At 43.0% G+C, this 12,816-nt stretch overlaps 1 protein-coding gene across 5 annotated transcripts in view; it reads right to left on the bottom strand.

Moving 5' to 3' along the window:
* The window catches only part of LOC137888936 (voltage-dependent N-type calcium channel subunit alpha-1B-like), a 140,059-nt gene that overhangs the window by 42,650 nt on the left and 84,593 nt on the right, over positions 1-12,816 (bottom strand). For all 5 annotated transcript variants that reach the window (XM_068732455.1, XM_068732454.1, XM_068732456.1 and 2 more), the window contains 6 exons: positions 9,607-10,365; positions 7,938-8,143; positions 7,364-7,499; positions 6,019-6,148; positions 5,537-5,596; positions 4,932-5,038 (listed from right to left, as the gene is read on the bottom strand). In XM_068732455.1, coding sequence (XP_068588556.1) covers positions 4,932-5,038; positions 5,537-5,596; positions 6,019-6,148; positions 7,364-7,499; positions 7,938-8,143; positions 9,607-10,365 — 1,398 coding nt within the window. The remainder of the gene's footprint in view (positions 1-4,931; positions 5,039-5,536; positions 5,597-6,018; positions 6,149-7,363; positions 7,500-7,937; positions 8,144-9,606; positions 10,366-12,816) is intronic.

Raw genomic sequence — 12,816 nt, 5'->3', positions numbered from 1 at the left:
GTGCTACAGTCATCTCTGCACACTGCACATGTGCTGAGCTAGAATGGAAAGCTTGACAGGCGTAGCGAGATGTACTGAGAGGGGACAGGGACAGCAAACTGTAATGTAGTCCACATACAATTTAACAAATAGCTTACGGAGTATTCATTTTCTTATAACCACTGAATATCGTGTTACCAAAATTATCTTTTGAGTAAGACTTTTCCAGTTCCTCCCGGAAAATATCCTGAAAATAAAAACAAAACAACCACTTGTGTTGTTCTTTTTTCTATTTAACTACCTCTGGTCATTTCCTGGTTCTTTCTTGAACACTCTGAGTAATTGAACATTATTTCCCTTCGTTAAGTACCAAATTCATCTTTTCCAGGAAAGTAAGGTATCGGCTCCTTTCTATGAAATAATGGCGAGACTAATGTACCTGTAAAATAAAGCATCATCAGTTGGCTTTTACCACCTTCCTATCCAAACTCTTCCTCCCTGTGCCTCCACACACACTGAGGCACTCACGCAGGCCCGGATCAGTCCAGAGTACAGTATCTAGGGACCGAGGGACTTATGAAAACCAAGAAGTAAAATAATGAAATAAATCTATTTGTAATGTGTCTAAAAGTCTGTTAAGTGCTGAGGGAGAAAAGCACGGTTCCAAAACATTTTAGGCCTTTTCCTTTCTCAACGGAAAACTAACAAAATGGCATGCAGCTCTCATGCTTGGATGACTTGGTTACCCTGGCATGCAATCTGCAAACTCAATGCCAGTCCTCGCTATTCAAGGACCTCGACACATTGAGACGGCAAGAACAGTCTCCCAATAGCTTCCAGAAGCGCCGTGGGCAAGGAAGATGTAATGTGTGTCTGTGTGTGTTTGTGTGTGGATACAAGGTTGGTTGTGTGTTCACATTAACTCAGCACTGATTGCTTGAACTGAAATCACATTTTGTCATTGGTTTTTGCAGTCTATCATCTTTTGAATGTGTTTTGTACGTTATTAACTGCAGGGGCGTGTCTGTGTTTGATTGACAGCAGCTGGCAGGCTGCCAGAGTGCCGGTGTTACTGTAACCCTGCTTTTCAATGAAATAGCCACCTAAGATGAGTTCAGTGAGAAGCTATAATCCATTATTGAAATCCAAGGAGAGATATGGGTGAAGGGCAAGGAGGTGAACTGAGCCGCATGCTTTAATCTCTTAGTGATTTGACCAACTGAACCCACTTTAGTGAAGATTTTTACATGAACCAGGAACAACAGATAAAGGTGTTTTAGCTCTGATTCAAATGATATCTGATGAGTGAAAATGTATTAAGTGCAGCTTCATAGTGGTGCAGGTCAGCAGCTATATGTTGGTCTTCTGAAAGCTATGAGGGGGAGTTCCCAATATTGTCTTTTTGTCTGGATGTCCCAATATTGGGACAGGAGGTCAGAGAGGAGGGAGGGAGGGGGAATCATGGTCATATCCCAAAGTTTATGCGGACGGGTTGATAAAGGGTTTCTCACACATGGGGAAAAAAGGGAGGGGGGGGGGGGGGGGGCAATAATCAAAAAGGTAGATAGGGACAGTTCCCACCTGGCCACGCTTTGTTGCGATCTGATGAGAAAAAAGCAACGACACAAACACAGTACACAAACGTCACCCACATAAATAGAGCGCTCAAGCATATAAAGACAGACAGAGCAAAATAAACATCTTAAGCTGATGTCACACAGGCGTGAAGATACAGTGACGTTAATCGGTCTTTCAGACTTACATCGAAAAGAAACCAAAGATAAGAGACAAATAGAAGAACTTTAACTAATTACCCTGTGAAAGAATAAAGCAATAGACAAGCCTGATCAACTATTACAGTGATTACGTGGAGCTCACACAGGAATAAAACACATTTATAGCACAAGGATGATCATGAAGTCATGGACAGTTTTTCACCGGGAGGGAAACAAAGATGAGAGGACACTTATGACTATGTTCACACTGCAGCTGAGAAAAAAACAGATCTGCTTTTTAAAGACATTGTCAACCACTTTCACACAGTATGTGGTCCCAAATCTGTTATGTGCCGCATTACGGACCTTAAGTCCTGACACCACTACCAGGCTAACTGCTGTCTTAATCTACCTGGGGTTTATTTCACCTGCTTTCACAGCGTTGGGCCTGGTGAAGAGGTCCAATGTGAGGAACTGAGACGTGACCAGGGAACAAATTATCTTTCAAATATCTGTATAAATAAGCATACTTATGAATTATTTTTGGAAATTGTTTCTATGACATTACATTCGTTCAACGTAATTGTCATTGTCATTGTCGACTGCGGCATCGCTCTCTTTGTTAGGGTCAGTTCAGGTCGACGACAATTTGGATTGGGTCTAATTACTGTTGGGTTCATTTAGATCTGGTCTGTCTTTTTTACAAATGGATTTATGTACTTCGGGTCTGAGTGGGTTTCTACACGTCAGTTTCAAAGCCGGTCCAACATTTTGGACTCATGAAGATCTCTACTCTGTTTTTGTCTCCGTAGACGGCCGTTTCCCCGGTCGGATAAACAACTGAGCCAAACGAAGCTTTACAAGAATGGGCACGTCATGTTACTGCACATGTGCATGAGAACTGCAGGGTTAAAGATGGTGCTCTTTAAATCTGCATGTTTCTTCAATAAACATGAAAAATGTGAACTGTTCTCAGTCACCACAACTTTCATGTGAAAAATGACTTTGGCTGGGTGGCGAGACACTTTGGCTAAAGTATTTTATGCCTTTTATTTGGAGGTAAATCTGACAATGTAGCAGGTCAGAGCTGAAGCATCGGTCTCTAAGATGGATGTTTACAACGGACGGTTTGGTTTTTACAATAGTACATTTACAGTTTGTCTTTGTTTTCTTGTTTTCTCTTAAACCTGTCTGATCGTTTGACGGCTCATGTTCCTTGCCTCGTCAGATGGACAGCAGCCAACTATCCTGTAAGCCTTGCAGTGTGAATGTAGCCTGTTACATGCCATGAATGTGGGTTGATGCTAGAGATGATATAGGATGTGAACTTTAGGTGGAGGGATGAGGGGGACGTGATTGAATCTGATAAAGGATGAAGCTCGCTCTTTTACCATTGTCAGGCACACGGCATACTGGACAGAAACTGCTGAACAGGTTGACGCTATTATACTCTGAAAGTATTTCAGAGTATAATAGCAGTGGCTTTGGAATCAATTAGAATTTAGAATCAAACTGTGGTTTTAGAATTAATTAGAATTTGTGATTAGACACATACGGATGCTGAAAGCTACATCATTTTGCATCCTTATTATAATGTAATTCTTAGTGTTAAAAAGAGCTTTTTATCTACCGTTCACTCTGTTTAATAGTTTCCAATTAGCATCTTTATACATTTATTATGGACAGCAGCACTCAGGTCCTTTGTGTTTATGAATCTCTTGAACACCTTTTACTCTTCTGAAAGCTTGTGTCTCTGATTCACAGTGCTGCCGCCCTGTGCATTATGTATATTGTTCATACGAACACATATAAATCATATCTGCCAGATGGAAAACAGGTAATTGCACTTATGTAACCTAAATGCAGATGTAAGATAAATGCAGTTACACAACACAAACAGAGTAAATGCCAGTGTCTTTGATCGTGACTGTGGCGGTGATGATAAGAAAAATTTGTTCAAAACATTTAGCTGAGAGAGGGAGGCTGCTGCAGACGCATCTATAAACTCCGCAAATGACACTGGCTAGGATGGACAGGAAGGACAACAGACGACAAAAAAAAAATGAGCACATGGACAGATACACAGGCAGAGAGAGCAGGCAGCATTACCCCATGAGGCTCCTGAAAGCAATCCAAGCCAGAAAACAAAAGAGGAAGGGGAAAAGTGAAAGAGAGGTGACAGAGTCAGAAACAGATAAAAGACAGAGAGAAGCATCAATCAACAGCTGGCGAAGAAGAAGAGAGTTCAGCGACAGAAAGCAGTACAAAGAAACAAACACAGGTACCTGTGGACAAACTTTCAGGACGGACTAATTGATACTCTATGTGAATTATCAGACAGCGCTGGTTGAAACAGAATATGTAATCACCTTGTTGCTCCAGAGACCCAGAAAGCAGGTCTGTAAGCATCAAGGGGCTCATTACCTCCCCTTTATACTGTGCCCATGGATAACATTTATTTCCTATCATATAATAGGACGCTTTAAACACAGATCTGATCAGTTTAATATTCTTCAAGGTATCATGAGCTGCAGGTTACCAAAGTAACACTGCTACCTCTTCTGCTATAGGCTTACAAGCATCCTTAAAGTGATACAGACACCAATTGAGTACTTCATTCAAGACCCATCATGTGAATGGAAGCTGTGTGTGTGTGTGTGTGTCCTACTGGCTAGCTAATTGCCATCGCACAACACAGGTCAAAACTGTTTTTTAGATCAAAACCTCTCCCCCACACAATGCACCTTTCAAACTACAGTCATACAACAATTTCTTCTTCAGGGTATTGAGGTGCAAGAGTTGCAATGAGGTGCCAGCTTGGAGACTTCTGTTCCCTCCTAAACCATAAACCGGTCAGTCAAACTGTACATGACCTATTTGCCAACAAGCAGGGAGGGGCTGTGGAGACTTGACGTAACAATACAAGTTGAGTTTGACATCGTCGCGTCCGCAAAATAACCCCAGGCAGCACAAAAGCAATCGGATGAACACATTGGAGTTGTTTGTTGAAGCGAAACACAGGGACGGAGACACCTAGCCGCAGGGTGTTAGCATGCTAGCCTGCTCCAGGGAAGGATACTAGAGAGAGGGTAACATCAGCTTAAAATACTGTAAAACAAGACAGCCCTTCATTTGTTGTGGTGCGGTTGTATCCGTCCCTGAAACACATTATATTCAGAGCCCTGAAGTCGGGATTAGAGAGTAACACTGCATGACTAAAAGGAAAAGCTGACTTACGAGCAGGCAAAGGCCACCAGGGCTCCGCTGACCACAATGAAGTCCAGAATGTTCCACAGGTCACGGAAATAAGAGCCAGGATGGAGGAGCAGTCCCAAGTCAATCATCTCGAGTCACAGAATAAATACAACAGGATCATTTTAAAAATCATACAAGCTGACACAGACACTTACTTTGTTTTACGGCCTCTTCTAGAAGCTTCTTTCCGTCTGAAAACTCTTTAAAAGACCTCTGGTTTTAATATCTAGTACCTTTCCTTTTCAGTGCCGCAGTGCATTCATTATCTGAAGCATTTGGAAATAGGACAGCGTGTTATCACAGCTGAGAAATGTAAAACCACAAACCCAATTAGCAATGCCAGTGACATGACGGTGCTGTCGGCTGTGTGGCTAAAAACCAAGCTCTATTTGGTTGAAAATGACTATAATCCTAAATCCTAATTGGATGATGCTGTTGAAACCATCGTTTTATGTAACCTAAATGTCTAAAAAAAGTTTACATTTTCAAGCACATTCATTTTTTGACATGCAAATTAACAAAACCTTGCTTAGCTAGTTTTTCAGGGTTCAAATCAAAGTATAACTCCATTTTGACGGCCTCCTCACCTTAATCACCATCTCAAAAGTGAATACACCAGTAAACACATAGTCCAGATACTTGAGAACCTGTGAAAACAGAGAGCGAGAGTTCTCTCGTCAGATATTTTCAGTTTAAGACACTTTGGAGGCTTGTGTGTGTGTGTGTGTGTGTGTGTGTGTTATGCACAACATGTTCTTCTGCCCTGTCAGATGTCCCTCATCTCTTTGCACACCCCTACACTTACACAATTTGCCTGAACAGTGTGACAACATCTGACCAAAAATGACAACAACAAAAAAACATCCTACCATTTGCTCCTTAATATGGGCAACCTGTCGAGCCCTGTCCAGTCTGAGTGAATCAGCCAGTCGGCCCAAATGGAATGTGTTTGTGCGTGAATCCTCATGTGTGACTGTGCGTCTGACAAGCAGTGTGTTTGTTGTGTACTTCCAGATGTACACAACAAACACACTGCTATTCATGACGTCTAGATGTCAGTCTGACTCACGTTGTTGCGCGGTGCGTTAGCTTGCACGGGGTCCTCGGCTGCCAGGGCGATGCTGCTCATGGTAATGACCAGCAGGATGGACATTTCAAAGTAGCGTAGATTGACCACGTAGTGACACAGCCGCCGCACACTGCAAGACCACACACACACACACACACACACACACACACAAATGTTAAAGTATGCACAGAGTAGCTCACTGGAGAACACGCATATCCCTCCTTGTCAAAACAATGCACAAGGTGGACATGAATCAGCCTCAGGGGTACGACTAAGGGACATCTGGGAGTGCAATGTCTTTTAATGGAATCAACAACTTAGAAAAAGACGCTTAGAAAACACAAAACTAACTTTTTCTGTACTTTCCAGAACTGATATTATTTCAGTCCCTATCAAGAGTTTGGGTGAAACGCGGGTTTGTAACGTGGATAGACTGGTAGATCAAGAGCTTCCTCTTCGGCCTCAGCTCCTCAGATCATGAGATGCTTATTCACTTGGCACACCAACCCTTCATTTTGGCCTAAGATCAGAGGTGTTGGCGCTCTTCCTAACTGGTTTGCGCTCAGCTGCAAACCACCCCAGTGTGCGCTGAAGGTCATGGTCTAAAGCCAACAGAACTACATCATCAGCATAGAAGAGACACACGGCATACACACAGCTCTGACTCCAGCTATTCAATGGCAGGATGGCAGTTGCCTCTGAAAAGGAGGGTTTAAACATGTCCCTACCATCTCCCAGAATGCAAGACAAATTCTTACACAGGCAGGAGTTGAAGACCTTGTGGACTCCCAGATGTGTCGCCAGCTTTCCTTGTCTTCTGATCCAACTCAACTCTACTTCTCGCTTCACGCAACCATCCAAGATTTGTGCCGGCAGAACTGACGATATGACTATGAAGTCGATCTTTGGAACAAAGGTGTTCTTGTACCTTACACTTAAACATGAATTTCGTAATGAACAATCCATAACTAGCACAGTAGTGCAATAAAAAGAGGCTTTAACAAAGTGATGAAGGTATGTCTGGTGGGTTTCCTGAGGAAATGACGATGAAAAACCTCAGTAACCACCAGGGAAGCAGAAGTAAGCAGAATATTTCATGTCTAATGTATGGCTCCTAGTTTCTAGGATTGCTTTAAGAAGGTCGGTAAATGTAATAATTTGGCGAAAATGATACATCTACATCTTTGGATTCACCATGTGCTGTTGGTTAGTTTTTCCCACTGTACATAGAAAGAAATACATACCATGAGTGGGTTTGATGAACTTTCTGTTGTCCTTAATTCAGCCCAAACCATCAATAATATTCTATGTCACTCCTCCAAGTCCCTTCGCAGTTATGACTTACGGGTTTGTTTGCCCGAAGATGAACATGGAGCTGTAGGGAAGGATCTGCCGAGGCCCATTAGCTGCCTCCTCCTCGTCCTCCTCCAGGTCTTTCTTCTCCTCGCCGAGTCGGAAGTTGTCACAGTCAATATTGTTTACTGGTGTGGAAAAAAATAAACAAAATCATTAGGCTCAAAGAAGCACAAACTGTTTTTTTCTATGGATTCTATGAAGTTGTTTTATAATTTTATTCACTTTCTGCATCCATAAAAAATGTATAATCTAACTCTAATAATTGGACATTTCTCATATGATGGTGGTTGCAGAGTCTCAACAGATATGAGCATCTTAGTTAATCAACTACTTGAAAAAACAAACACACACTACTTGAGTGTTACTTGAGTGTTATTTGCTGAAATCTGGGCCTCTGGAGGTATTCTTAATTAGCCTTAATTACCTTTAATGACTAAGTGATGACTAGTGGAAAATAATAAGATGTTTTAATCCGATTAAACTGATGTGAATAATGTTCAAAAACTTCAAAAGCAAAACTATTCCTTCCCAATGCTTCCACAGTGGGTGTGACAATGACTCACTGGGTATGATGGTGGTTTCTCCGGGCGGGGCAGTGATGGTGACAGGGATGTGGATGGCGTTGCTGTTGAGGCCGGCCTGGCTGGCCCTGGTGGAGTTTTTCTGGTTGTCAGCATCCTCTTGCTTTTCTCCAAGACTCAGGCTACTCCGCATTGGCTGCAGAGGACTGGAGGCGAGGCCGTCCTCCTCAGAATCTGGCTGCCTCTCCCTGGGGAAAGAGATGTGCGTCTTATCACAGGCATCATTATACTCTGCTCTCAGGATGCTTCAAGCCTTTTCTGCCAAATGAGATCCCTACGAGTAAGATTCTCCGTCCTCCTGGGAAACAGACCACAACGTAAGTGGCAGCAGAAGAAGGTGTTTACTGCAATCCATACACACAGTTATATTGTGTTTACGTATCAAGACATACTGATGCAAATAGTAAATTATTCTTACTATTTCTTACACAGTGTCGTAGAATATGAAATCTAAGTCTAAAAGATCCACTAGAGAATTAATTAAGCCCAGTCAGATACATAACAAGCCAATCAGAGAGCTGTAGCGAGCGTTTCGATTATGTTTTGACATGCCGCTGTTACACCCGTGAACACATATTCAAAACAGGCAAAGAAGATATAAAATGAAGCAAGACTCTGCAACTACAGGTCTGTTTTCTGACCTCAAATCTATTCAGAAACTAAACTTGGTGGACAGTTAAGAGAACTTTGATGATTCTAGATCAGCCAGAAAATGCAAATCATATACAACAAAGGCCAATAAGTAACAAGAATCAGGTGTAGGAAGGATTATTGTTAAAGGTACGGTGTCATTAGCTTTATGTTCAACAACAGCCCAAAAAAGGATGCGATGTCACGGTTCTGATATGTGGAATACAAAAGTGTTGAGCAGAGTGATTGCAGGTCTGGGAGAGTGATGCTGCTGTTCATAGTCTGGTAGTGTAGTGTTGTACTTTTCATGGTAATGGTAATAAAATATTAACTTCTCCATTTTTCAACACATTGCATCAGGGTTTCTACTGGCTGGCCATGCACATGCATTCAAAGTTAAACAAAGGTAAACACTGACACTTGAGAAGCAGGAAAAGCCTGCTTGAATTCTTTTTGCTAATATTATTTTCTTTTATTTTGTAATGATAAATAATAGTCATTTTAATGGTAAATGGTAAATTGACTGTACTTGTTCAGTGCATTTGTAATCTTTCGACCACTCAAAGCGCTTCAACACTACATGTCATCATTCACCCATTCACACCCATTCATAGACTGATAGTAGATGCTACCATGCAAGGCACCACCTGCCCATCAGGACTATCAAATCATTCATACCCATTCATACACCGCAGGAACCGCCTGCGTGAGCAAGTGTCTTGCCCAAGGACACATCGACATGGACTAGCGGAGCCGGGGATCGAACCGCCGATCTTCTGATTGAAGGACGACCCTGATCCACTGACGCACAGTTGCCACAAAGAGAGAACAATCAATGATCTATTGTACAGTCGGCTGGAAATGATGTGTGTCTCTAGCTAACTTATCCATTGCCGTGCCACACAACAACATGAGGAGCGATACAATAGGATGGAAAAGGGGTGCTGCATACTATAAGCATCGCCAATGACAAAGTCCTGTATGATATTGACTTATAGTATATACTATGTGCAGTCTTTACCTGTGACCTTTTGTTCCATTCTTGTTCCTCTTACAGTCGTCTCCATCCAGAGTAGACTGAGCTCTGACCATACGAGAGCAGCGCCCCTTCCTCTCTCCATTGCTGTCCCCTCCTCCTCCTCCTCCTCCTCCACCCCTCCCCCTGCGCTCTCCCTGCGCACCATTCGCCATCAGCTCGTTTCCCTCTTTTGGTGGACGATGGGAGTGATGGTGGCGGTGCCCCCTCTCCTCTCCTCCTCGACAGTCATTGGCCTCCTCCTCGGGGGAGCCGGCCTGGTGGTGGTGCCTGTGTCCCTGGCCTCCGTCGCGGCTGTGGCTGCTCTCCCCTCTCCTCTCTCTAATCTGGCCGCCGTCGGTGTTGTGATCCCTGCTCCGGCTGTGATGGGTGTGGTGCCTCCCTCCCCGGCCTTCGCCTCCATCCCTGCTCTCCCCGTTCCTGTCGCGGTGCCGGTGGTGCTTCCTGGAGTGCGTGTGGAAGTTGTCTCCCACCCCGTCCTGCCGGGGCTCCCCCGATTCCTCCCATGCTCTTTCGGGAGACCTGCTGGGTTTGTCTCCGTTCTTGGCCTCCACCACGAGCGGCCGGTCCAGGTGAGTCTTCATTTCCGGGTGCAGATGGAGGGTGGAGGACTTCTGGAGGCGCTCCTCCGGGTCGAGCTCGTTGAACAAAGCCTCGCTGCTTGTCCTTATGTTGTGTCTCCTCAGCTGGTTGGTCCTCTGCTCCCACACTGACATGGCCTTTGCTGAGCGCTGCTGCTCTTTACTGCACATAGGAATCAAAGCCACAGAGAGGGATCATGGGAGAAGGAAAAACAATGACATTTTATATGACTCACTTTTTCGTTACTTTCTGAGTTCTTGTTCGTATGGGTTTTGGGAGAACATCACCATCCACAGCTTCATCCATAGCCACGCCGCAATCTTCTACAAATATCACTACACACTGTTTCTTTACCTCATTCAAGTCATCAAGTCCCTAATTGAGAAAAGTAAGTTATAGGTAACCAGACACGAGGTGGTCTATGGATGTGTCAGCACAAATGTTCACCATGGTAAAGCTTTCACTTACCATGCTTGAGGGTTGTATGGAGAAAGTAGCCAAAATCCTCCACAGCAAAATATAATTATTTGTAATTTCACAACACCTACTGTAAGATGGTATAGTTTGTCTACTGCTGAATGTTGAAGCATGCTGTTGTCATGACATGACCCGATCATGGGAAGTTTAGATCTTGACTAAGAGCTGAGCAAAGCAGGCTTCTCTCATGGACTAATACAGATGCATACAACAGCCTAACGCCTGTTTAACGAAGCTGCATTGTGTGGGACAAGTTCATTTCTGAATGTTGGACCTGTCACATGTTCCAAGTCAACCAACACTGACAAACTCATAAAGTACAATAAAAGGAGATACTGTGGAAGCTGCTGTTATTGTTCCTCCTACTGGCCACAAAGAATTCCCTTCTTAATGTGAATTTGATATTGGCTATTTGGAACAAATTCCATAGTCTGTGTGTGTAAGAATTACAAGTCTTCAGCACTTTAACAAATCAAGAGGGTATCTTCCAAAATTAGTCATTTTAGTATGAAATCCCCTCTTTGATTCTCCACAGACTGTTTGCTTGTTAAGCCCGCCAGATGGAATTCTGTACTAAAAATAACCACTTAATTTGTCTAACTCAGTCTGCTGAAGTCTCATATGTGTGGATTCGGACCCCATCTTTTACACTGAAACTGTTTTAAGAAGGGATTTCTCTGTGACCAGTACGGAGGAGGGGAACACTTATAGCAACCAATAACTCCTCGGTGTACATATGGGCATGTGAGAGTTGCGTTTTAGCCTTGAAAAAATGTGAACCCATCCTTTAACAGGGCCACAATCTCCCATGACCATCCTCATAACAGTAACGAATCAATTAGAGATGGCGTCGAAAAGTCCCGGGGCACATTAAAATGTCAATTATTAAAAAAAACAAAACGTGTCAGAACAAAAACAAAAACAAACTGTCACAAGCTGTGTGACAAATGAAAGCAAGGATATGCCGGCACAACTCAAAGCTACTATATGTCTGTGTACCCTAAACCAAAGAGAGGGTGAAGAAGGAAATCCCCTGTGAGAGATTATGTCAGGCTGATGGAAAACACAGTAGAGCACAGACAAAGTGCAATGTTTTCGGGCGTCTTTATTTACACCTTGTGTTACCAAAACATTCAAGGCAGTTGTGTTAATTTTAGTAATTGGTTAACTGCTAATGTGAAATAGATTTTGTATCATTTTAGCTTCACAGCGACTGTCAAAAGTTGGCACTGCCTGACATGTCATGTGGCAAACCTGGCTAATCTGGCAAGTAAGTAAACTGCTTGACTCGGGTCATGTGTAAGTGGGGCAGGTATGACCAACATGCTGTGGGTGATGGTCACTCCTGACATGTATCGTCTTAAACGAGCAGATTCCTGGGTTGAGAGGAATATGGTGAGAGATCACATTGATGGGTGGAATGGGATTTGTTTGTTTTTTTTCAAGCCAGAAAGGATTTTGCCATTGTACGCGTCTGCAAACCACAGGATACGTAGAATGTGGACGTTTCACAAATACATTTCATATCAACCTTGTGTAAACCGACAATGACACATGGTTAACGTTGTGAAACAATAGGTTTGGTTTAGGTTGGTTAAGGTTTAAAAAAAAGAAAGAAATCCTGGTTTGTGTTAAAATAATAACGTAACAACGTACAATGACATTTTTTTCCCGGCAACTGTGCAGTTTCTTTGGACAAGGGTATTTCTAAAGATGTGAAACGAGTCAAAAACACCATCAAACATTTTTGTTGATGTGTCCATCTATCATATATGAAGGCATTGCATACTGTTTCTGCGCAGTATGATTTATTTACATGGGGCTTTATGGGTTAGTTAAGTTTGTTCCATCTGGTCACCTGTACCTCAAGAATCGTCGGCTGGGGGAGGAGTAGACAGAATAACTCCTAAAAGACAGACAGAAGACACAGAGAGGACACAGGACAGGTATCCACAGACAGGTGAGCTGCAGACATACAGGTAGCGTTTAAATGTTCACAGAAAAGAAAGTGAAGGATTGTAACAGAGAGGGATGGGAGTGTTATCTAGTGAGCTATATTAAGAAAGCACATGCACACAAAGGGCCGTGTCAAATAAATTACAGCCACTCCTAGTGATACACGTCTGTTATCTCAAA

This window comes from Cebidichthys violaceus, unplaced genomic scaffold (assembly GCF_023349555.1).
Source record: "Cebidichthys violaceus isolate CVI_PGR_0920_01 unplaced genomic scaffold, fCebVio1.0.p SCAF_59, whole genome shotgun sequence".
In the NCBI taxonomy this organism is placed as follows: Eukaryota; Metazoa; Chordata; class Actinopteri; order Perciformes; family Stichaeidae; genus Cebidichthys; species Cebidichthys violaceus.
Note: the sequence above shows the minus strand (reverse complement) of the source record. Positions and strands in the feature narration are given on the sequence as shown.